The following is a 24,430-nucleotide window of genomic DNA, read 5'->3' as shown; positions in this document are numbered from 1 at the left end:
AAAGCACGGAGGAGTGGGTGGTGGGACTGAACACAGTACACTGGAATTGTTTTCTGTGAACCTGAGAAGCTAGAAAGTAGCAAGAATGTGTTATTTCAAACAGCAGTGAGATGAAAGGGCTTTTTTTTTTTTTTTTTTTTTGATGAAAAAAGGCAATAGTAGCAGTTTATGTTGATAGATCTGTACAGCAATCCTGTCACACAGATGGGGTAAGCGTCCTACTGTTCTCACTTATGACTAGGGACAGGTTCAAGGACTGTAAATGGCTCCTTCAGAGCCACACTGTGAATATAAAACAGCCAGGATGTGTACTGGTGAGCAAGGGACAAAAGCAAGTCCATTGAAAAAATCTGGCAGGAAAAAACCTTTCATATGAACTTTACATGGAGAGGTACAGGCTGAGGCACTATGGGAAAACAGGAAAGTGTGGTTGGGCCTTGAAGGAGGAGAAGGATGTGCATTGTAGCGGTACAATGGGGTCCTGAACAGAGAGAGAGACTTTTCAATTCTACATAACAGAGGGTTTCTGTTTCTAACTCATAGGGGCTTTCATGGGTCAGGCATGGCATGAACTGGGGGTTGTAGAAGGAAGGAGACTGGTACCCTAGACTCAAACCAGATAATCAAACCACCTGAGATGCCAATTAGATATTTATTATTCAGATAAATGCCCATGTTACTAAGGTAATAGAGCTAGATCTGCTCCATCATAGAGAACCTGGCTGCTACCCAGCAGCTTAAGCCAGGCAGCATCTGTAAGGTGTTTAGACCAAATTAGAGAGTCAATAAATTATTACGCTAAACAGATGATTATTACAACAAAGTTTTGAGATGGTCCAAGCACAAACTTTTCTTTTCAGATAAGTCTGCCAATTCAGGAAGGCTTTTCCGGTGTACTAAAATTCATTATTTGGTTATTCAGTAAAGAGCTGGCTGCATAGACAAACCTGGGTGAAGTGTGGAAACCAGGTAGCAAGTATGAAACCATCTCTCCAAGCGTCCATTAGCACAGTGTTTCTGGTATCTCATGTTCTGTCTTATGATGTGGCATTTCTAGATAGATCTTAGAAGTAGGCTCACGTTTGATGCGTGGTGTGTGTGTGTGTGTGTGTGTGTGTGTGTGTGTGTCTTCGGTAGTCCCACCAAAGTGTAACTCTTGAAGTGATTGGGAAGGGTTTACCCGACAAACTGGGTCAGAATCAGCTGTGACCAGTGAGATAGTGGTTTATTTTTCACTGTGATAGGTATTGTCCAGGTAGAGGGAGGTTTATAATAGAACACATTATGTTTTAGTCAGTCAGGTCTGCCTTATGACTAACCATCAGAGATAATGTTCAGAGCAGTAACAGGATCCTAGGTTAATCTCTCAGGGCTTATTATTAATATAAAGCTACAAAATAAGACTAATCATTCCCTAGGAGCCGCCTTTGGAAGCCGCCTAATGCGTGAAATCCTGGGCTTAGTAGTTGAAATCCTTCCCCTTTGCATTACCTACAGAGTGGTAATGGACAGCTCGGTGGGACAGGGATGGGGACACTATTCTCAGCACCTGCTGTATGAGTGGAGTCTGCTGAAGTTATACAGGAGTGTAGGGTATTGGGAGAATTCTGGAATTTTCGTTTCTTTAAAAAACACGAATATTATAATAGGTTTTCACTTTAATCCCAGGTGTGGGGATGTGGGGCTACTTGAAGCAGCTGACTCTGATTTGCCGCATACTTTAGCAGAGGCATAGTTTTGCCAGCTGCAGATTGTTTCTGTGATTGTGTGATGTTTGGAATTCTGGGAACTTTTCAGAGGGTATATACATGCTAGAGCCATGCTCGGTGAGGTGTTGGTTGTTCAGAGGGTCGTTTGCTGTTTGTTAGTAGTTGCACTCAAAGAAGAAAGAAGAAGAAAACATTAGATTTGAGGATCTCTCTCTCTCTCTCTCTCTCTCTCTCTCTCTCTCTCTCTCTCTCTCCCTCTCTCTCCCTCTCCCCTCTCCCTTCCCCCTCTTTCTTTCTCCCCCATCTAGTGACAGGGGGTGAAACAGAGTGGTGGGGATAAAGGGTGGGAAAAAGAAGAACTCATAAAGCCTCAAAGGCCAGCTACAGTAGGGTCTTGGCTAGGCCCTGATGGTGAGATTGAGATGGTGAGCCCGGAACTGAAAGACTCAGCTTGTTAAAGCCAGCTCTCGTATCCACTAATGGGGCAAAGGAAATGACAGGGGTGACACTGGAACTCATCCAAATGATTATCTAGAAAAATAGTGGATTAGAATAAGCCTTACAGCACTAACTTTATTCACAGAACTTTAGTCAGTTAAGGTGAAATAAACGCCAAGATCAACGGGGCATCCTGATAGCTGTCTGTACCCATTTTCTTCCATGAAGATACAAGCCTGGGTCTAGGCAGTCAGTAAATTCCTTGAGGACCTGAGTTATATCTCAGTAGCCACATAAGAAGAGCCAGGTATGATGGTGTGTGCTTATAATTCTAGCACGGGGAGGTAGAGGCAGGCAGATCCCCGGGGACCTACTGGCCAGCCAGCCTAATCTACTTGGTAAGTTCTAGGCCAGTGAGAGCCCCTGTTTGAATAAATTAGGTAGATGGTGCCTGAGAGACAGTACCCAAGGTTGTCCTTTGGCCTTTGCACGCCACACACGCCACACACGCCACACACACACATACACACACACACACACACACACACGCAATACACTGTCCACAATCCTTCGTAAAACATACATCCATCTTGATGAAATTAAGAATTAGATGTGTTTTCGTAACTAAGGAATCTAGTTTTTAAAGAAACTAGATTTCTGAGGTACTGGGTTCATTTTCAGCCATCCAAGAATTCTGTATCGATGCCTGCAGTACCAGGGATGCTGCTATGTGGGAGTCTAAGTATATCACTGCCTTCATCTTTTGTTTTGTTCTAGGTTGTTCATGATGCTAACACACTTTATATTTTTGCACCTAGTCCACAAAGCAGGGACCGATGGGTGAAGAAGTTAAAAGAAGGTAAAAACTGATGTATTTTATATAATTTTAGGATATCACACAAAAAAAGAACCCAACCCGGAAGCATTGCTAACATAGCTCTTGCATTTATAATAAATTATAACGAGTATCTCTCCAAGGACAGTCAGTCCTCCTAAGTGATAACACATTGAAGACAGCTTCTCTTTTGAAAACCTTATTTCTTTCTAGTTGAATGTTTTTTCCTAATAAAAGCACAGTATGTATTGCACAGTGTGGTTGGAGGAAATAAAGCATGGCCTTTTATGACAGTGGGATTTGTATTTCCTAAGAAACTGACAGTGTCAAACACTTGGTGTGGATGGAGCCACATTTTCATGACGAAGTGCTTAAATGGACAGTCTGTCTTGCACGATACACCTTACTTTGATGGAACACAATGATAGTGGGTATTAATCCATCACGGAGTAGCAGGGATTCACTTCTCTTCATATGAGTGTTTCCAAAAAAAAAAAAAAAAAAAAAAAAGGCGGGAGAAAGGATGGGGGGTGGGGGACAGAGAATGGGGAGGGGGACAGGGAAAGAACCATCTAGCCATTTTTAATATTGAATATATGACATTACAATGGCATGCTCAAAACGAACATGAAGTGATGATTGACAGCTACTCACCAGGAGTTTTAGTTTGTTTTATTTCACTAACCACTCATGTGTCCATTCTGTAAATTGCAGAGATAAAGAACAACAATAATATCATGATTAAATACCATCCTAAATTTTGGGCAGACGGAAGTTACCAGTGCTGTAGACAGACAGAAAAACTAGCACCCGGATGTGAAAAGTACAATCTTTTTGAGAGTAGTAAGTATCCATCTGACTCTTTAGCTGTGGTATACACAGCGAGAGCTGACTGTTGGTGTTGGGAGAAGTGATGGGATTTTGATGCTGATTCAGCGGAACACACTATCCAGAAAAGTACAAGTGCAGGGCAGATACAGCCTCTGAGAGTGATGGTGTTTATGTAGCAGTGGGAGGACCTTGCAGAGGCGAGGTCTCTTTGAGGTGCTTTAATTCCAACAGTGAGGTCTGTTAAAATGAATCAGTTAAAAGTGTGGACCCTAGGTGGCAATGCATGCCTGGGATCCCAGGCTCAGATGCACCCAGGACCCCTATAAACCTTTACTGTGAGAGGCTCTTCTTAGTCATGAGTGAAAACCACAGAGACCAAAAGCTATTATTACTGAGGAGGATGGGATGTCCTATGCTGTCACCCTGCATTGTGACCACCATGTGAGTAGCATCAACGCAACTTCTGCAAAGGGGATAGTGGCCATTTGTCCGGGCTGTTGCCTTGGGCAAGAACAGCTCTGATTCTGAGTTCCTCCACACTGAATCTTCCTGAGTAGTCATCCTGATATTCACCTAGCACATAAACAAGAGAGACCAGGCTTCTGGGCTGTGGCTATTGCCTACCTAGGGAAAGTCCAGCCCAACTTGCTGTAGAAATGGCTGAGAAGTTACAGTTAGTTAAAGTTAGTAATCTCTACATGAGATACAAACAGAGGCAAGCAGCTGGCCCGGATCTGGCAGGCGCGATTCTGTGGTGGCCCTGCTGGTGACTGTAGAGATTGTTCCAACTCTGCCACGATTTCTCCTTTGGTCACAGGGTGATAAAAGGATTCAGGGTGCCCACGGAAGGTTTTTATAGGGACAGGGCCTAAATTGGCCCATCCCTTTGATTAGAACTTCATCTGCGTTCATTATGTGTCACACCAAACTCAAGAACTGTCGAGGGGCCAGAACGGATGTTTTTGTCCATGTTGCCATCACAATGGTGGAACACCTTATCTTCAGAGGATCTGTCCCCAGGTTATACTGAACATTATATATACTATTTCTCAATACATACATGTCAGCCATAAAGTAATTTATGATTTGGGCACGGTAAGAGATTAACTACGATACATGTCAATAAAATAGAACAACTCTAATCTCATGCTGTAATAAAAGTTATTGTACACATCACTTTCTTATTGTGTTATCTTAATAATAGTAGCTTTTTTTTTTTTTTTTTTTTTTTTTTTTTTTTGCTTATTGAGACCTTTCAGCTTTTCAGATTTCAGATCAAGAGTTCATTTTTTTTTTTTCTTTTGCTTCCTTTTGGTGTATCTGAGTGCCAGCATTACCGTGCTTTTCACTTGGGGTCATCAGTTAAAAATGATTGACGCACTGTGATACCAACACAGTTGATATGGGAGCCTAGATGGTAACGTGACTAATGGAGCGGATAGTGGATGCAGTGTGGATGTGCTGGACCAAGGCGTGATTCATGGCCTGGGAGGGTGTGAGCAGACAACTAAAGAATGTTACCACATTTCTCAGGAGAGCGTGCAAACGAAAGCTCTCGTGTTGCTCCATTTAGTATTTTCATACCATGGCTCTCACGCTAGTGCAATTCAATCTGTGGGCGGTGAAGCCACAGATAAGGGAACACCACCATAACCAGCATATGTGTCTATTCATCTGTTTTCCTGTGATGCTAAACATTGTGCCAGGGACTCATACTGCTAGGCACTCACCCTGTCAGACCCCAACTCCAGTTTATTTTTCAATTCACCAAGAACAAGTAAGAGGCCAGATGACCCTGTGGAGGCGACCCTGGGGTCCTGTTGTTAGTGTAGGTTGGGAGTTGGGCACAGCGGCTCCCTGCCAGACTGCTCACTTGCTGGCACTAGTATCTTCTGTCAGTTCTTGTGGGACATCACCGTGATTTACAGTTATTGGCATTTACAGGTATAAGAAAGACCCTGCCTCCTGCTCCAGAAATAAAGAAGGTGAGTGGTCTCTGCCTTTACATGTTACATCTTTGATGTGTGTTGTTTTAAAAAACGTGCTCTCACCCCAGCCTACAACTGAGCTACCAGCTCACTCCTGTTCTCTTTTGTTCTGTCTGGCTTAGCTCTGGGATCTGCACTGCCAGCACCGACCCAGCTTCTCTTTCCTACCTGCCTTTGCTCCTGGAGGGGTGATGTTACCAGCCCACTCCTGAGACCCTAGGATCTGCGGATAAAGGATCAGCTTTATTTAGAAGTTGCCGACTTGGCACACTTGCTGGGCTCAGATATCTCCTGCCTGGAAAGGCACGCCCTTATCAATTATTATCTCTGTTTCTCCTCCTGCCCTAAACGTAGTGGCCTGTATCAGCTTGCTCCTGCCAATCTCCTTGGCCCCTGCCCGTAGCAGACGCTGAAGGCCCTTGCTGCTCAGAAACCTTACAGGATTGCTGCTTTTTTTTTTTTTTTTTTTTTTCTTGTTCCTAAGCATGGCAGAAAAGCCCCCTGTCTCCTTCCCTGTCTCCGTTTTCTCTTGGGACCTGGAAGTCCTGCCTGTACCTTCTGTTTAGCAATTGGTCCCTTGCCTTCCTTATTGACAAGTCAAGAAGCAATTGGGGAAGAAGACCTTAGCGACAGAACGTCTCCTAACATGGCTTTAAGTTGTGTTTGAGATGGGTCTGTGCTTCGCTGACGACGTTATGTTCAGCCATGCCGTACTGCTGTCGTCTAGGCCCGCGTGAGAAGCAGGTGTACTGGAGCTCACTTGTCCTCACTGGAATAGTTCTTAATGTCAGCGCCATCCACTTAGGTCTTTAGCTTTTGTTGTTGGGGTCAATTTTATCATTGTTACCTGCTGGCATTTGGCTTCAGGAGTCATTTGGGAGGTGTGACATTTTAAAGGCATCTGTCTGTCTGAGGAGCACAGCACAATAAAGAAGTGGCTTTAGAAATTTAGTGACATGCCCATGGAGTGGGGTATGGTGGAATAACATGTAATTTGGACCCAGTCAGGACCTTAGCCGATAAGAACTGTGGGTGACTCTGGGTAGCTTGCTTCAATTGTAACTTAGGGCTTATTTCATAATAGCAGCATGAAGAATAAATAAAAAAACATGTAAGATCCTAAGCGTATGCTTTACATATTGAAGGGATAAGGGTATACACATTGCTCTGAGTGGAGGATCTGTTGACAGAGTCCATGATGTACCAGTCTCCCAACACATGTGGTCCTTGAGTCTGCCTAGTACCTCACTTGTGAGTTCTCATTGCCCCTCCCTCCCTCCCTCCCTCCCTGCCTCCCTCCCTCCCTTCCTCTGTCCCTTCTCCTCACTCTCTCTCTCTCTCTCTCTCTCTGACCTGAGAACAAGCAATTGTCAAGCAAAACCCTTGTAATACTCAAGAGCTTTACTCCTTTCTTGAATCTTGAACTCTTTTATTTTTTATTTTTTTTTTGAATTTTTTTTTTTTTTTTTTTTTTTAATCTTGAACTCTTAAAAAGTCCAGCGGCACTGGCACTGCCATGGAGTGCTCACCAGGCTTCATTGGGTGTGTTACACTAGACCTCTAGGGTAGGTGACTTGTGACTCCTGTAGTGTTTCACTGCTGAGCTTCACGGTCCGTTTCAAATAGAAGCTGAACGTGACAGTGTTACTCTCTCTGCATAGAGAAGGCCTCCTCCACCAATTCCCCCAGAAGAAGAGAATACTGAAGAAATCGTTGTAGCGATGTATGATTTCCAAGCGACAGAAGCACATGACCTCAGGTTAGAGAGAGGCCAAGAGTACATCATCCTGGAAAAGAATGACGTTCATTGGTGGAGAGCTAGGGATAAGTACGGGTAAGTGCTTCCTCTGCATGCAGCTCTCAGTGGGTGTGAGTTACATGCTGAGGGAAAGGTGAACACTCTAATTGCTTGAAACAGGTTAGTCCGGTTGCCACAAGTGTAGGCAAACTGAATTTGCAGCATCATGAAGTGTATTTAAATTTTTATTTAAAATTTAGATTTACTTTTTCTATTGGGGTGTGTGTGTGTGTGTGTGTGTGTGTGTGTGTGTGTGCGCGCGCGCACTAATGCCTGCCTGCATGCCAAGGTGTACTCAGAGGATAACCTGTGGAGCTGGTTTTCTCCATCAACCTTTACCTGGGTTTCAGGGATCAAATTCAGGTTGTTTGGTTTGAGTGGCTGATACCTTTACCCGCTAAACTATCTCACTAACTCTGAAGTATATCCTTAGCGATCACTCAATAAATGCAAATTAATTAATTACCTCCTCCCAAGGGTTTGAATACATTATACTTAGTTCTCATTCACTAAAGCTGTTCTGTCTTCCCTCTTTTCCTCCCCCCTTCCCTTTCCCTTCTTTTCTTCCTTCCTCCTCGCTCCCTCCCCTGTCCCCCTCCTCTCCCCCCTTCTTCCTGTGTGCCGGGATCAAACTTGGCTCACACATGCTACACAAGTGCGCTACATTTAGCTACATGTTTTTGTAAGATATAATTTATTGTAATTTCTCTCTCTCTCTCGCTCTGTATATTCACAGTATAAGGGAACAACTTGTTATTTGAATTTTTCATTCTCTCCATCAATGTGTATATAGGTATACCTGTGTATAAAATACATATCTGTGTATATACAGCAAACATTACTTGTACAGGTAATTTAAAGCTTAAGGGAACTGACCATTGGTATGTGCTTCCACACCTGACTTGAATGTCTCCTGTGGGGTTTTGTTTGTTTGTTTGTCTTCTTGTTTTGTTTTACAATAGCCCTATCCACTTTTCATATTTGATCTGTTGATGAGACCAGCTTATTTCCTTATAAAATGAATCATCATCTATGTCAAGTGGCCTGTCCCCTTCCTGGGATGTTTGTAATCTGGTGGTTGGAGTTAGCAGCTTGGTCACCTTACAGATGCTTTAGCTGTGCTGGTGTCGATGGCAGTGAGAGTGCTCATGGTTCAGGGACTGGCCTTATAAGCACACGGTAGAGTTCTCATCCTGTTTTCCCTCTTGGCGCTAGCATCCCCTCATGATTGCTGTTTAGAGCCACCCTTTGCTTAGGCATTACAAAACAGCGCCTTTCCCAACTCTGCCAGCACACGCAGCGTTTCATTCTCCAAGGAGCTGCTCTATGGATGATTGTATTAGTCCCCACAGGAAAGGCAGATAAAGCTGTTCTTGAACTCGCACCGTTTTTCAGAAGGAGTTGATGACTGACTTCCTCACCAGTAGTTTTTGTTACTGTTGTGGATTCTTTGTGTAGGTTTTGATCCAAAATAGTCATCATTCTGTTGGTTTAGGTCAATGGTAGCTGTTGCGATTTTTCTTTCCTTTCTGGCTCAGTAAAATAACTCAAATTTACCTTGTATTTTTTTCCTCAGCAGACCTGCAGTTTGATATTTCAGAAGAATTCTGCCTCTTTGCAGTCATAAACAGTGTTTTATAGATAACAGGTGGAATTCTGGGGTTCTATTTGCTGGTATACTGTTACTGCTTCTCGGCTTCTGTCAGTGCAGAAAAAAATCTGTGCATGTGTGTGATGCACGCCGTGCATGCATGTGTATGGTGAGCTGCTGATAAAAGGTTCAGTACTATCAAGCTTCTACTTTTAAAAAAAATGTAGACACGAGTATTATGGCTCCTATTAAACAGTGCTGTGTACATAGGAGTCACTGGGGGCAAAATGGAAGGTTCCTTTGTACCACACAGGCCTTCTCAATTCCTATCTCTCAATAATTTTTCTTTTTAACGAGTTTCTCATGATACCAATTCAAAGGGCGCGTACTCCCCCTTGGATGCCGTCCTGCAGTGCTTGCTGAGGTATTAGAGCAGCTGGTGACTCCATTCAATACTTATACTTTTGTGATGTAGTAGTTTCTTTAAGACAATCTTAGAAATGGTCATTTCTTGACCAGCATCATGGAATATTGGCAAGTTCAGACCCTGATGCTGGCTGGCTTTGAGGAGGGGCATGAGAGAACATCTTAGTCTAGGTTTTGGTTTCCTCATGAAAAATTGGGTACTATAAGGTCTCTATATTCATAATGTTTGTGAGGATCAAATGTGGACATATATTGTAAAGTGTCAGACAATATGGATATATTGAATTATTGGGATAGGTAGGGTTTCGTGTAAACTTTAGGTAATGCGCTTTAGAAAACCAGTTTCTTTTCCTTAAAAAAAAAAAAAAAAAAAAGTAAAGTCATTTCTGTTTGTTTGCTTATCCTACTTCTAGGAGTGAAGGATATATCCCAAGTAATTATGTCACAGGAAAGAAATCCAACAACTTAGATCAATATGAGTAAGTAATCGTTTACCTTGTAAGTGTGGAGATGCAGAAACTGTTGCTTTCCGAATTGTGTAAGACATGTTAAAGATAAAGGGATAACCTCAATGTCTTTAAAAGGTACCAACATATCCTTAATTCTGCTGTCTGACCTAGTAAAAACCCGAGACTTATCTCTATAAGACACTTTCTTTGAAGGTCTTGTGTGTGAATACCATTACTTCAGCAGGTAGAGTTGAACTGGGTTTAAACAATCAGCTTGGCTGAGTTTGAAGTAAATATCATTGTTCATTCATTCAAGGTAAGGGAACGATGTTTCCCAGAGGAAGTGTTTCATTGTTTCTTTTTTTCAAATGAAAACAACACTGTGTGATTCTAATTTTTTAAAACTTTGAAAACAGGAAAAAATATCACTAAGAAAATATTATGAATAACAGTTGACCTTTGTCATTAATGATATTTTTCTTTTTCCACTGAGCAACAAGTGCATTTTGAGTTTATTTTTCTTCCTGCCATTAAATAGTCTTGGAAAATATTTTCATCCTTGCATTATAGCTCATTCAGTCATACATTTATAAAATATTTGATGAGTTCTTGGTATTGATCTAGTGTTGGGTAAGGTCCAATGGCTACAAGCAGAACATGGACACATAATAGTTCAATTGCCTTCTTATTAGTGAGGTATCAGATTGTTTCAGGTGATTTTGCTATAGTAAAATAACTGGGATAACCTCTTCTCCTGTCTTAAACCACCTCTCTGAAATCCTTTGTTGAGACTCCTGACACAGGCTGCCTGACTCCTTTGTAGAAACACTTTGCTTTCTATGCCCACAGGCAATGCATAGCCATAATCTAAAGCACAGTCATGAATATCAATGCTCTTGTGGTCCCCCTGAGGCAGGATATTAATATGACATTCACTTTCTCTGCCCCTCTCACCGTGATGACATGAGCATCTCAAAATCTAGAGGACCACCAGGGTCTAACATCAGTGGCGTGGTCCCTTAATGTGACGTTAGAAGTAGAAATGTGCATGGTATACAATTATGTACTATATAGTGCATTTTTACCAAAACAGACTATGTGCTTGACCATCTTTCCATAGGATCGTGATGGAGCTGAAGAGCTCTTATTGCCCAATATCTTTGTGTCTTCTGTGTATGTAGATATGCAAATGCTTACCCTGTGCTATAGTGGTCTTTACTTGTGTAGTGCCATACTACACATGTGTCTAACATAGCACTTGAGAGCTATTGCCTACTTCATGTAGTTTGGGGAGTGGGAGTGTAGTAGATTATACGTGTTACCATGGCGTAGTGGGCTATATGGGCTAGGTCTTTTCAGTGCATTCCATGAGACTTCCTTAATGACAGTTGCCAGGCTATGTATTTCTCTGGGGTTTCTTTATCATAATAAATAATTATGTAAAATCTGGTGGTTTGCCTCTTAAATATCTCTTAGGAAATTACAACAAAATTCTTAGGAACAGGGAATATGCCCAAAGGCTCAAACTTCAACTGATCTGAAATGACAGGACCAAGGGCTAACTGATAATATATTTTATGGAAACCTGAGACTCCTGATGTAACCAGGAAAATTCCCTATGACTCACTGCATGTCAAATAAAGATTTTATTCCTGGAGTTTTTAACTTGGATATGAGTGTTTGGGTTATAGCACCACTTGGAGATTTAATCTCACTGAAGAATTTTTCTCCTCTCCATGACTCCAGTGTGGGAGTCCGTCAGCATTCTGCCAGGGATGGGATTCCAGCTTGGCATTATGCCAGGCAGTGAGGCTGAAGGCTGTCATCAGAGTCCCTATTTTTCACCTCCCTATGCTTGGTTCTGTTTTGTTGGGGTTTGCCCGCATTTGTTGGGTTAGTAACACATCTTCCACGTCCTCATGGAGGTTGAAGCAAATGTTTTTCTCTCTTTTTGGGCCAGTCAGGAATCCCAGACCTCTGCTGTCCTTGGGTCAGACCCAGCTCTACCAGCGTTTTCAGTAATGTAGTTTGACCTATGCACCTGTCCACAGTTTGGATACTAGAGGCACACACACACACACACACACACACACACACACACACACACACAGAGAGAGAGAGAGAGAGAGAGAGAGAGAGAGAGAGAGAGAGAGAGAGAGAGAGGAGAGACTGACTGGGAAGAGCTGTTATGAAATACCTATTACAAGTTATCTATTTCTTTGTTTATTACTCAATATACCTAAAGGGTCTGGGTTTGTGTACTAATATCATTCAGCTACACATCACTGTAACAAATTCCTGGTTAAAAAAAAAATTATTTTGGCTTGCAGTTTTGGAGTTTTGGCTCCATGATATGTGATATATTGTTTTAGCACTATTGTGAGAAAGAAACCGTGATGGGAAGATGCACTAGAACAGACCTGTTTGCATCATAACTGGAAAACCGGGAGGAAGGGGCAGGGTTGCTCTAGGCCCCTCCAGGGATGTGCTCCTATGGCACAAGAACTTCCTGTAAGGCCATTACAGTGAGGTTCCACAGCCTTCCAATAGTGCCACTCTGGGCACCAAGCTGCTAGCACATAGGCCTTTGGCACACAGAGTGTAAAGGGTATTGGCACAAGACATTCATAGACCAAGTTCTCAGCACAAAGGAGATTTATTTGCCCCAGAGGGACAAAGGTCAGGGAATAAGAGACTAAGGCAGGAGATAGAGAATGAGGGAGAGGGGGAAGGGAACAAGGGAAAGGGGGCAGGGGTATTTGTCCCGTGGGAAAGGGAGAGAGGCACAAAGACCACCTCTGGATAGAAGAGAGGATGTGTGGCCCATAGGCAAATGGCAGTTTATAAAGGTAAAAAGGGAAACCCTGTGTTTGGATGAGGAGGTTAATTTTAATTGGGCATGTTAATGTTAATTAGGTGAGCCAAAGGGGGCTTTTGATTGCTGGACATCAATAGTTTGATCACTGGACCTTGATAGCCTCAGGAGGAGGAAGTGGCCAAATAAGGGAACAGACCTTAGTTTTAGGAATGTAATCTAATGGTTTTTTGTTTGTTTGTTTGTTTGTTTGTTTTTGCAAGGCAGAGGGAGCGGTGAAGGGGAAGGCCTGCCAGAGCCATGCTCCCCATGCTCGGGTTGACTAGAGTCCCTAGGGTATGGATAGAAACCTCTGTCTGTCTTAAGGATGGAAAGATCTTTTTCAGGAATCTGCAGATGCTGTAGAAACAAGTCGCTAGAACAGGTTTCTAAGAGCTGCTTCCTGTGCTGGATTCCTCACTCTCCTGATGCCTTTATCCTTTCCCGGGATCTGGGATTTACAGTGTGAGGAGAGGACCTTGTTTTCCTGGGTATCTTACTATCTTCTTAAAGCCACAGTGTAGTGCTCCAGGTTTCCTGCACCTGAACCTGCCCTATCTTGTTCTCACTCTGGAGATCTAAATCTAGACCTTCTGGTTTGTTGATAAATAACATTTTTCTAATTCACACATCTTGCTAGTTCATAGTGTATAACTAGCTACCTTTTCTTAACCAATTTTGTGTGTGTGTGAGAGAGAGAGTTTTGGGCATCTCACAAATATTTCTTATACCAACAGAAAAGCTTTAGTGATAAAATGAATCTCTTCCAATGTATTATCATATTTCAGTTGTATTCATAAATGGCTTGGTCATAAGGACTACACTGACCATAATGCAGTTCTGTTGAACATGGTCTTGTTTCATAAAGTGTGATGCACAGGCCGATCCTTCCTAACCCTGGCTTATCACCACAGGCTCCAAAGTCATTATAGGGTATTGCAACTTTACTAGGCATTCAGTTGCTCTCTAAAAACATTTAGAGACATTTAGGGGACAGACAGACAGACAGACAGACAGATTTCTTGTCTTGTTTGTAGCTCATTGTGATTTTGTCTTTCTCAGTCATGGGGGAGCCTTGAATTTTCTTGTTCAGGGTGTTTGGGGCCAGAAGCCAGAAGTCTGTTGTGTGACAAGAGTTTTTCTGGGAGAAACAACACACACACACCCCTACCTCTACTCAACTGACAACAGACCAAAGTCCAACTTGGTGAACCAGTAATTTTTATTGAGGTCACTTATGGGAATATGGGTGAGGGGTCAATTACAGAAGCAGAAGTCACTCAAAGCATCACTAAGGCTCACTCCAGCATGGGTGACAGCTTACAGAGTTGGGAACCTGGAGCACACTGCACAGCCTGCAGGCAGCTCAGCAGGTTGGAGAGTGTTCTTCCCAGGTGATTCCTTTGATCCAAACCTCGTTCAGACACCTTGGCTAGCTTTAGCTTCTTCTTCTTAGTGATCAGAGAGTCTTTTATTCATCTTGTCTTGTCTGTGAGTGACTCTCAGCAATCTTTTACTGTTTATTCTCGGAGATGGAGTGGATCAGCAAATCTGCTCAGCTTCAGGGACTTCCTGAAGCTATTTTGACTTCTTTACCTTCTGTGTTAAGGAGCTTCCTTCAGGTTGGAATGTTTCAACCCATGAGAAAGTGCTACACAACGGTGCTTTTATTGAATAGTCTGGGCCAACAGTGGGAAATTCAGATGACCAAAGAGGCCCCAGTGACCTTAGGACTTTTGCAGTTTTTAGGAATTTGACAGTGATGGAAGATTTATTGATAACTCAGAACATCTATCAAAACAAACAAAATAGAAGGCCAGAGAAAATGATCGTATTCATACTTTTTGGGGCCCATTTGCTTATAGTCACATGGAGGGATGAGACTGTCTGGAGATAAGGACGGGGATGGCAGTTCTCACAGCTCATCAAAGGCCAAGAAGGGGCAGATATGTGTGTCTCAGGGTATGGACCAGGTAGGAAGGAGGGTAGGTACTCAGGACAAAGTCGATGTAGGGGCTAGGGTAACCACAGGGTCTAGGTGTGCTGGGCATCAGGAAGCCTGGGATACCTGGATGGCCTGTTCTTCAGGGTTGCTCCTTATTTTTTGACCCTTGAGTTCTACATGAAATTCAGTGAACTGGTACCACAGTTACCCGATGACTAGCCACCCTGTGAGATGGAGCCTGGAATAAGATATAGTTTGAATTCAAGACAGTAATGTAAATCGACATTTCCTGCATGGGTTAGTCACTGGAGCAGAATTCATCCTTGCTATGAATGTCGTAAAACATGGGAAATGATTTTTATGTTAAATGGTAAAGACTAATGAAATATGCACCCCATGCCCGGACACATAGAACTTGTGACAAATTCAGGTTGTGACATACAAATAACTTTTGATCCCATTTAACAGATGTGGGCATGCATCCTAAAACTGTGGGTAAGATACATCTGGCGCTATATCCGTGAAATATGTTATTGAGATTGTGAATGTTCTTACTCTGGTTGTGTATCTTATTGACGTGTTTGTTACTGGTTTCCTGCCTTAGCTTTCTAGTCAGACTGTGAATAAAAGGTAATTTTCAAAATCTGACAAGCATCTCCTTTCTGATCAGGTGGTATTGCAGAAATACCAACAGAAGCAAAGCAGAGCAGCTCCTCAGAACCGAAGTAAGTGCGTGTCCTCACGTTTGCACGTTGCATTGCAGCACAGGTTAATTTTAATGAATCCTTCATGTGTGGGTCCATATACTTATTCCTAAGGCCTGAAGGGCTGTGATACAATATAAGCTGTCTTGTTCACATCACTTAAAGGAGGGTACTGGAGTGTTGCTTTACTATAACAAAGAGTCACAAATCGAGTGGCTCAAAGGTCAGGACTTCATCACTTACAGTCCATCACTGACAACATGGTTGAGGGGATGCTGGCCAGCTTGAGCGTAGTGGACATGACCCTAGCAGCCTTGCCCTTCTATTTTCCCTCTGCCTGGCTAAAACAGTTAGATTATAGTCCTAAAGCTAGTCACCAAGTCCATCCCTTTATTCGGCCACTTCCTCCTCCTGAGGCTGACTACCAAGGTCCAGCTATCAGAGTATTGAAGTCTGGCAATCAAAAGCCCCCTTCGGCTCACCTAATTCATATGCCCAATTAAAATATACCACCAAATCCTAACCTATTCTAAGACAGACCTCCCCCTTTTCTCATTTGTTGCTGTTTTTCTGCAGGAGTCAGAAACCAACCACGTTAACTTTTCTTTCCTGCTTAATAAATGATCTCTTTGTGAAAACAGGTGTTTGAGTGTAATTGGTGCCTAATCCGGGGTCCAGGAGGGAACCCCCACTGTGTAGAGGGGTTTCCTTCAATGGTCAATAGGATTGATTGCTTCTGGGGCCTATGATAGAGGGCCTAAGTAACTCTCCTTGGCTTGGATGCAGATGCCCACCCTCCCCACTTCTTCATTCCATCTTTCTCCATGCACACATTTTTGTCTGTTTACATCATCTCATTTAGTGAGGGTGCCAACCATACTGAACTTGATGACCTCATCTTAATGTAATGACCTGTGTCAACCTGTAAGCCAAAGTTCAGGCAAATTCTCAAGCTTAGGACTCAGCTCTTTGGAGAAGAACAGACTGTGGCTGGGCACATGGAAATCTGCATAGTGAGGGGCACCCGCCCCTGAGCAGCGTTTCCATGCCTACTGACCATTCATTTGCTGCTTTGATTTTAGTGTTTCTACGTATTTTCTTTTTTTGCTTGGATTTATTTGTTTTAGGATAGTTTGTCTGAATATTATGTGATATATTTTGTAAATGAAAACTTAATACCATAGGCAATAAACATGATGAATTTCTTGCACCTTAAAGTGAAATTAGAGGAAAAGAAAATGTATACATGTATACAAAGGGGAAATTGCGCTGAGCTGAGGGAGACCTGGGCGCATCCCCCATGGTCTGTAAGATAGGGAAGTTGACCTAGAAGGTCTCAGCCCCCACATTTACTTTCTAGTTGTTTTACTTAGTGATAGTTCAAGACTGGCTCTTCTGAGTGTGACACCAAGGCTTTGCTGAGCACTGAGTGTAGGTTATACTACAAGGCTCGTTCAGTGTCCAGTACCTAGACAGTCTGGCCTTCCAATTCTCATTTGCTCATCTGCTACTGACTAGACAGGTGACCTGGGGAAAGTTATCTCATCTTTTTGTGTCCCCTCTCTGTACCCATGAAATAAAAGAAGAAAAACAAGAAAGAGTATTACTCAAATGACTGTTAAATGTTCAAATGATCATTAAATACGTTTACATATGAGGACACATTTAAGAAGATTAGGTTTTCAAAATGGTAGCTATTGTTATTTTTCTAACCAATGAATTCATGATCACACTTCCTATCAAATCGTTATCAGATAAGGGGCTTTAAATTCTATTGTCTTTCTTATAATAAGAATAAAAGTTACTTTTCAACCATGAAACACATTTTTCATAAAGTAAAAATCGGATATGGTGCCATTGACACAGAAGTGTCTGAGATATGGAACTTCTATTTCCTGCCCTTCAAGTGGGGTCTGGTGAGAATGTAACCATTAATCAGAGTTGTCTGCATGTTTTAAATTTCTGTTGGAGTCACCCCCCTGTCTCTTGTATTATGGTATTAGACACGGAACGGCATGGGAAATCAAGGGTATTGAAACACATTCTCATAAAGAGCACTGAGGTGTTTTCAGGATAAAGGCTCTGTGGCTAGGAATTGATACAGTGAGGAATTGAAAGCTCCTACCAAGCATGAGGATGGCAATGAGCTGAAACCTAGAAATAGATTCTCAATGATTGTTTTCACAAGCCCAGGGCTTACAGTACCCGGGGACCTTCCTGGTAGCTCTGCAGAGGCCCTGAGACATTAGCTGCCAGCCCGGCCCACTTCTGCATGTGTGAGAGGTTGTAGTCAAGGAATGGAGTGTGCCTTCTCCTGTCATCTTACAGCCTGGGAGTTCGAGGCAGAAAGGTGTGCGGGTGGAAGACTCAAGGGACTCTATTCAGTTGCTCTTGTTGACAGCAGATTTTTCTACACAAAGAATGATAGTGAAATGATGAAACGAAACTCTTGAATCTTTGCCAGGGCCTTAGTAACTGAATTTTAAAAAGAAATGTCTTAATTTGGTTCTTAGGATAAAGAAGGTGGTTTTATGGTGAGAGACTCCAGTCAACCAGGCTTGTACACAGTCTCCCTTTACACAAAGTTTGGGGGGTAAGTAGTTACGCTCTGGTGTTTTTAGTGGTTGCTTTTGTTATTTATTTTATTTTATTTTGTCTTTCACTTGTGAAGATGTATAGATTTATTTTTTAATTTATTTTTTTATTGGATATTTTATTTATACATTTCAGATGCCATCCCCTTTCCCCATTTCCCCTCCCTAGAAAACCCCTATCCTGTACCCCCTTCTCCTTTTTGCTTTTATACAATTTTTTAAAATGTCAACCAAAGGCTTTATAAGTTTGGTAATGCTTAATATCAATCAGAAGTGTAACCTAATACCTAATCTAGGTATATCAACTATTTTTGACTGGCGGAGACATGTGAATATCCGCCTCCATATCTGGACCCCTTTCTCTTTCTCTCTCATCACCTAGCTCCTTCTCTCCTTCTCCTCCTCCTCCTCTCCTTACTCCTCCCACCTTAGCTCCTCCTACATATCACCCTTACTGTTAAAATAAAACTTTTCTCAAAATACAGTTAGAGCATAACTATACTAATTTATGTCAGTAAGGTGCAAGATAGACCTAATACCCAGTCCATCATTTTGTTGACTAAGCAGAACCTCTGTCATCTCTCCTAAATAAAAGACTTAGTTCTGAGCCTGGCTTTTTTTTTTTTTTTCTTGGCTTTAGAATGAATGTCAGCTAAAAACCATCCTCTCAAATGTTTTCTCTCAAAGTAAATAGCAAGGATTGGCTATGAGACTGTAAGTTTTTTCAACCCCATCAGAAATCCAGAATGACTGAGTTAACTGAGATTATGGGAAGCACAAAGCATAGCTTCTAAAACATAGCCAATTTATAGAGACTGCTGGACACCTGGACAGTCCCTATACTACAGAATGTTGGAGAATCCGATCTTCAGCCTTCTGGCCCAGGATCATCTGGCAGACCTAGTGATGCAGAATTATTAAGGGCTGATTACTCTATCTTGGCAGATATAATCAGTCAACTATTCTGCAAGTGTGTCCTTTTCTTTTTATGTGTGGGCATGTGGCATGTGCATGTTGGGAACGTGTGTGTGCAGGTGTGTTCACCTGTGTGTGTGTGCATGTGGAGATAAGAGCTCGACTTCTCAATATCTTCCTCAATCGTTTCTCTATCTCATTTGTTTATTTTAATTTTTCATCCAGAGATTCTCACTGAACCTGGAATTCTCCCACTGGCTAGACTAGCTGACCAGTGGGCTCCTGGGATCAGTCTGTCTCTTCCCACTGTTCAGCCCTGCAGAGCATGGAAGTTCCAGCCACATGCCATGGCATCTGAGTTTTATAGGAGTGCTGGGGACCTGAACTCCTTTCTTTACACCTTCATAGCAGGCAGTTCCTCTGTTGAGCTATGTACTTAAGCCTCAGATTTTTTTTTCTTTTGACTCAGTGTTTTGATAGGAACCTTCTATGTTGTTTGTTTGTGTTCCTAATTTTTAAATAGGAATTTTCAGCATTAGGAGAAAAAAATGTAACCTTTAGTTCTAAAACCTGGACTATTTTATGTACTTTTTTTCTCCAGAAAATTTCCCTATATTTTCTCATATGTATGTATGTATGTCTGTATACACACACAACATGTATGTTGAGAATACTATGGAAGATTTAGTAACATTCATTGGATAATTATTATGCCCTGAGCTATGTACAAAGGATGCTACATTGAGTAGAATAGGCTTCAGTAGCTTAATGGGGGCCACAGACAGGCCTATATGCAGTCATGGTAGGTTTATAAATGCGTGGGGGAAGGGGCTGTTACCAAGATACATCCCAGTTATTCCTGAGTGACATCTAAGCTGAGACTTTATAGCAAGAAAGGAAAAACCTGAGTAAAGGGAGAGAGTTGCTGACTCAACAGTGAGAGGAGATGATGACATCAGAGAAGCACAGGGAATGTCTGGGGTGACTGTGGAAAGACAGATGACAGAATGAAGGGAGGAGGGGTGCCCATGATGGACTTAGAAGCTGACTCCAGGTTGCCTCAGGGCCAAGGAACCTAAGCTCCACCCTAAGGGCATCATCTCGGAAGCATTTGAATGCACGAATGCCTAGAGAACTGTATTCTACAGAGATACCTACAGTGGGCAGAATCCCTGCTTAAGTCTAATCTGGTCCCTTTGAGAGGGTCAAGTGTTCTAGGCACTGCAGGTCTAGGTCTCTGCAACGCAGAAACGAACAGCAAATTAAAGTCCCACTGCTGCTGGCATGATGGTTCATGGTCTCGTTCCCATTCCTATGCCAGCAGCCGAATTATTATCATGACCACTTTTAAGACTTCCACCCGTTGATGTGAGTCGAAGAGCTTAGGGCATAGGAAAAGTAGTATTTGTGTCAGGAATAGAAAGGAGATCCTACAGAGATCACCCTACAGATAACATCCACAAATGAAGTTCTGTTATTACTACCTGGATGGTTGAAGTTAGCCCTCTGCTCCCAGAAATAAGACTGACTCAAAGTATATTTACAAATACCTTGGCCATATAGCTAGGCCTCTCTCTGACTAGAATCATAATTTAAGATAACCCTTTATCTTAACCTACATTCTGCCACATGGCTGGTTACCCGTGCTCATGTGCCATACATATGTCTGTCTCATTACACCTTCCCCAGGCGGATCTCCTGCCTGCCTCTCTCCCAACATAGCACACCTTTGGTCCAGCAACTTTAAGTCATTAAGAGTATAGATTGGTCCAATCTAGCAGCCCCTTTTCTACGTGGGCCTGTTTTATTTTGACCTCTCTCATACAGGATTTGTAATGCTGTCACAACCATAGAACTTATAACCACCTTTCTTTTGAGAACTTAAAACAATTAAAACCAGCAGCAATAGCTACTATTATTATTTATTGAGACAGGATTTTTCTGTGTAGCTTGGACTGACTTGGATTTGCTCTGTAGATAAGACTGGCCTCAAACTCACAAGGAACCTATGTGTCCCTGCCTTGAAAACATTTAGATCAATTCTCCTTTCTTTCCCCCTTCTCCAGAGATTAATATCTGTGTGGATAAATCTGCCTCTACTGGGTGTAATATGTTGTTTTATTTTGTCTCTTTAATAGAGAAGGCTCATCGGGTTTCAGGCATTATCACATAAAGGAAACAGCAACATCCCCAAAGAAGTATTACCTGTCAGAGAAGCATGCTTTCGGGTCCATTCCTGAGATCATTGAATATCACAAGCACAACGCAGCAGGTGAGTGAGCTATGAAGACTCGCTTTGAATGTTAGTGACCATATGTTCAGATCTTGTGGTAGATTCTTCAAAAGGTAGATGTTTTTTGTAGTTATCTCTTAAAGTGTGACTGATGTAAAATTATTGCATATTAAGAACATCCTATATCCAAAGAAAAACCAGAAAGCATAACAGATTTCATAGAACACTGTTTTCATTAAAGACTTCAGGTCTTTAATGTCTGCGCTTTTTAGCCTTGGCACTAAACTAAATTCCAAGATGTGCCTACTTTAAGAGCAACCTAGGGGGTTGAGTTTGGAGGATCGTGTGAGTCAGAGAGTTCAAGGCCAGTCTGGGCAACATAAGGAAGCCCTCTCCCCTGTCTCATCAAATAAATATTAAAAAATGTGTGTAGAGAGGTCATAGACGCTTTCAGATGAGCCAGGGGTTCAGTTTATGCTAAAGCTTTCCAAGAAACAGAGTGCATACACTTTGCAATTCATAGTGAGGTTATGTCCTGATAAAAGTACCATAAACTAAAGACGCCTTCAGTAGAAAGTGTATTCAATACAGCCAATCTACAGGGAACCCTGGCTTTGTCACATAGTACTCTGTAGAGTACCAGGGCGTGGGCTACCTGGTCACATGACTGGCTGGGCGCAATAGCTCATAACATGGAAGGTAACCTGTCTTACAACACTAGCCTAGGAGAAGAACACAATTCACTGTCTCCAGCAAAGTTCTAGTTTAAGAAGGATGATTTTCATGGAATGCATATTGCTTTGGTCCCATGCTAAAGGTGACAGACCAAAAAGTTAACCTCTGAAACTTACAGACAATCAGACAGCATGTCCCATGGGCTCTTTTCAGCAGCTTGAATCTGTGTTACACACAACATCAAACAAACAGCAAAAAATAAATAAATAAATAAATAAATAAATAAATAAATAAGGCTCCCCAGCAGGTTTCCAGGCTTCTGTACTTTATTAGTGTAAACAGCTAGTGTGTCCAATAGCCAGGTATTTAATTTCACTTGTGGAAAATTGACTTATGAGTCACAGGCCCTCGATACAATGTCTGTTGCTGTTCTCTGAGGTCATTTACTATTTTACATATACAGAGCATAGGAAGAGTTATTGAGATGTAATTTATATACCACAAAATTCATCCATTTAAAACACAGGGTTCAATGTTTCTTAGAATGTTTACAGTGTGCCAACGGTCACATCACCATAATCTAATTTTGTGAACACTGTCATCATCTCCCAAATAAATCTTGTATCCATTAGCAGTCGCCCCAGGCAACCACTAACCTACTTTCTTTCTTAGTAGATTTGGCTGTTCTAAACGGTTCATGGAAATATCAATTTATACTGTGGCTGGGTTTCTTTTTTGTGTTTTGTTTCAGTACATTGCAACAGTTTTACATTTGTCCATGTCGTATTGTGAATTCCTTGTTGAAATAATTAGAAAAGATAAAAATGGGAGTTGTACATAAATTATTATTACGCCGAGCCTTGGTGATATTTGCACAAGTGTTAGGTACCCAGTTCAGTTAGAAATCTGTGTTTCATTTTTAAATCATTCCCAGTGTCAGTGTAATGGTGCTGAATGTGGAGACAGACAATTGGCCCTCCCTCCAGCTTACAGTCCTGGAAGCTGTCTTAGCACATCTGTCTTGACAAGGTTTCTCCTTTATCTGTGGAAACCGGATGCAGCCTGGGTCTGCACAAGCTCCCGATTCCGTGATACTAGAGAAAAGGCTGCTAGGGAGTTTGGGCAGTGGAAATCCCCAGGGTTAGTTGCTGTTGTTGTTTTGCCTATTTTGTTTTCTATGATGGACTCACTGAACATATCCTTAGACGTTGCCTTGTGTGTTCTGCTCAAGTCTGACCTATTCCAGGAAAGAAATCTTGAGGAAGTTGAAATTTTAAGGCAGGCTAGCAGTCAGAGAAGGTGTTCGCTCCTTTTTATCGACAGATAACAAGCTTGTGTTCATGTGTTGTCATGGAAGTAGAGTTTCCTTTCTTTCGGCGTTACTCATCTATGAGTGGGTTTGCTGGATTTTCTGAAATTCTGTGCTCAATACTTGAGCAATTAAGCCAGGCATGGTGGCACGCGCCTTTAATCCCTGTGCTCAGGAGGCAGAGGCAAGGGAATCTCTGAGTTTGAGACAGCTGGTCTATAAATTGAGTTCCTGAACAGTCGGGGCTACATAAGGAACCCTGTCTGGAAAACCAACAAAATAAAACAAACAGACAAAAACCAAAACCAAAACCCAATCAAAACAAAACAAAACCAAAAAACAAAAACAACTTGGATAATTAATTCTTTTTGTTTGTTTGTTTGTTTGTTTGTTTTGTTTTTTCGAGACAGGGTTTCTCTGTGTAGTCCTGGCTGTCCTGGAACTCACTCTGTAAACCAGGCTGGCCTCGAACTCAGAAATCCGCCTGTCTCTGCCTCCCAAGTGCTGGGATCAAAGGTGTGCGCCACCACCGCCCTGCTGGATAATTAATTCTTAACAGTTTTTCAAAAAACTTTTTTATAACCTTGTTCTGATAGTCTCTTATTCTTATTGTATTTCTTTTCCTACTCTTTGTGTTCTCTTACATGTTTTTTAACCACTATCTTAATTTATTTAGCTGACATGTATTTAGTGCCTGCTTCATATAATAAGCCTTTGAAGAGAGTGCAATGAACATTAAATGGTGATAAATCCAGACTCACACATGGTCATAAGGTATAAAATGTTCTGTATAGAAGAAATACAGCCCCATCTGGGTACTCTTGGAAGAAGGCCCCCCATTTCTTCTTTGGGACTTTAAGCAACTTAAACGACTTGACTTACCTCACTGATTTCCACTGGCTGATAATCGTCACCCCAGATTGTAGTGCTGCAGTCAGGAACACTGAGTTACACCAGGTGAATTGCTTTAATTTTTAGCAGACTAATAAAATCCTCTTTCATAGTTTAGATCTTATATTGAAAAAGATCATGAACTCACTGATAATAAGCACTGGAAATCTTTTAATATCCTTTACGATATTAGACGAGAGAGGAAGCTAGCCTTGCGTCAGATAAACACTGTATTAAAAAGGCAA

General features: G+C 41.9%; 1 protein-coding gene across 4 annotated transcripts in view; it reads left to right on the top strand.

Moving 5' to 3' along the window:
- Positions 1 to 24,430, top strand: part of Tec (tec protein tyrosine kinase) — a 108,712-nt gene that overhangs the window by 74,345 nt on the left and 9,937 nt on the right. For 3 of the 4 annotated variants that reach the window (XM_034509127.2, XM_076938625.1, XM_076938626.1), the window contains 8 exons: positions 2,925 to 3,006; positions 3,697 to 3,825; positions 5,758 to 5,798; positions 7,463 to 7,635; positions 10,030 to 10,095; positions 15,535 to 15,589; positions 18,082 to 18,161; positions 21,216 to 21,349. In XM_034509127.2, coding sequence (XP_034365018.1) covers positions 2,925 to 3,006; positions 3,697 to 3,825; positions 5,758 to 5,798; positions 7,463 to 7,635; positions 10,030 to 10,095; positions 15,535 to 15,589; positions 18,082 to 18,161; positions 21,216 to 21,349 — 760 coding nt within the window. The remainder of the gene's footprint in view (positions 1 to 2,924; positions 3,007 to 3,696; positions 3,826 to 5,757; positions 5,799 to 7,462; positions 7,636 to 10,029; positions 10,096 to 15,534; positions 15,590 to 18,081; positions 18,162 to 21,215; positions 21,350 to 24,430) is intronic. The other variant, XM_076938627.1, reaches the window with a different exon arrangement.

The sequence above is a fragment of the Arvicanthis niloticus genome, chromosome 7 (assembly GCF_011762505.2).
Source record: "Arvicanthis niloticus isolate mArvNil1 chromosome 7, mArvNil1.pat.X, whole genome shotgun sequence".
NCBI lineage: Eukaryota > Metazoa > Chordata > Mammalia > Rodentia > Muridae > Arvicanthis > Arvicanthis niloticus.
Note: the sequence above shows the minus strand (reverse complement) of the source record. Positions and strands in the feature narration are given on the sequence as shown.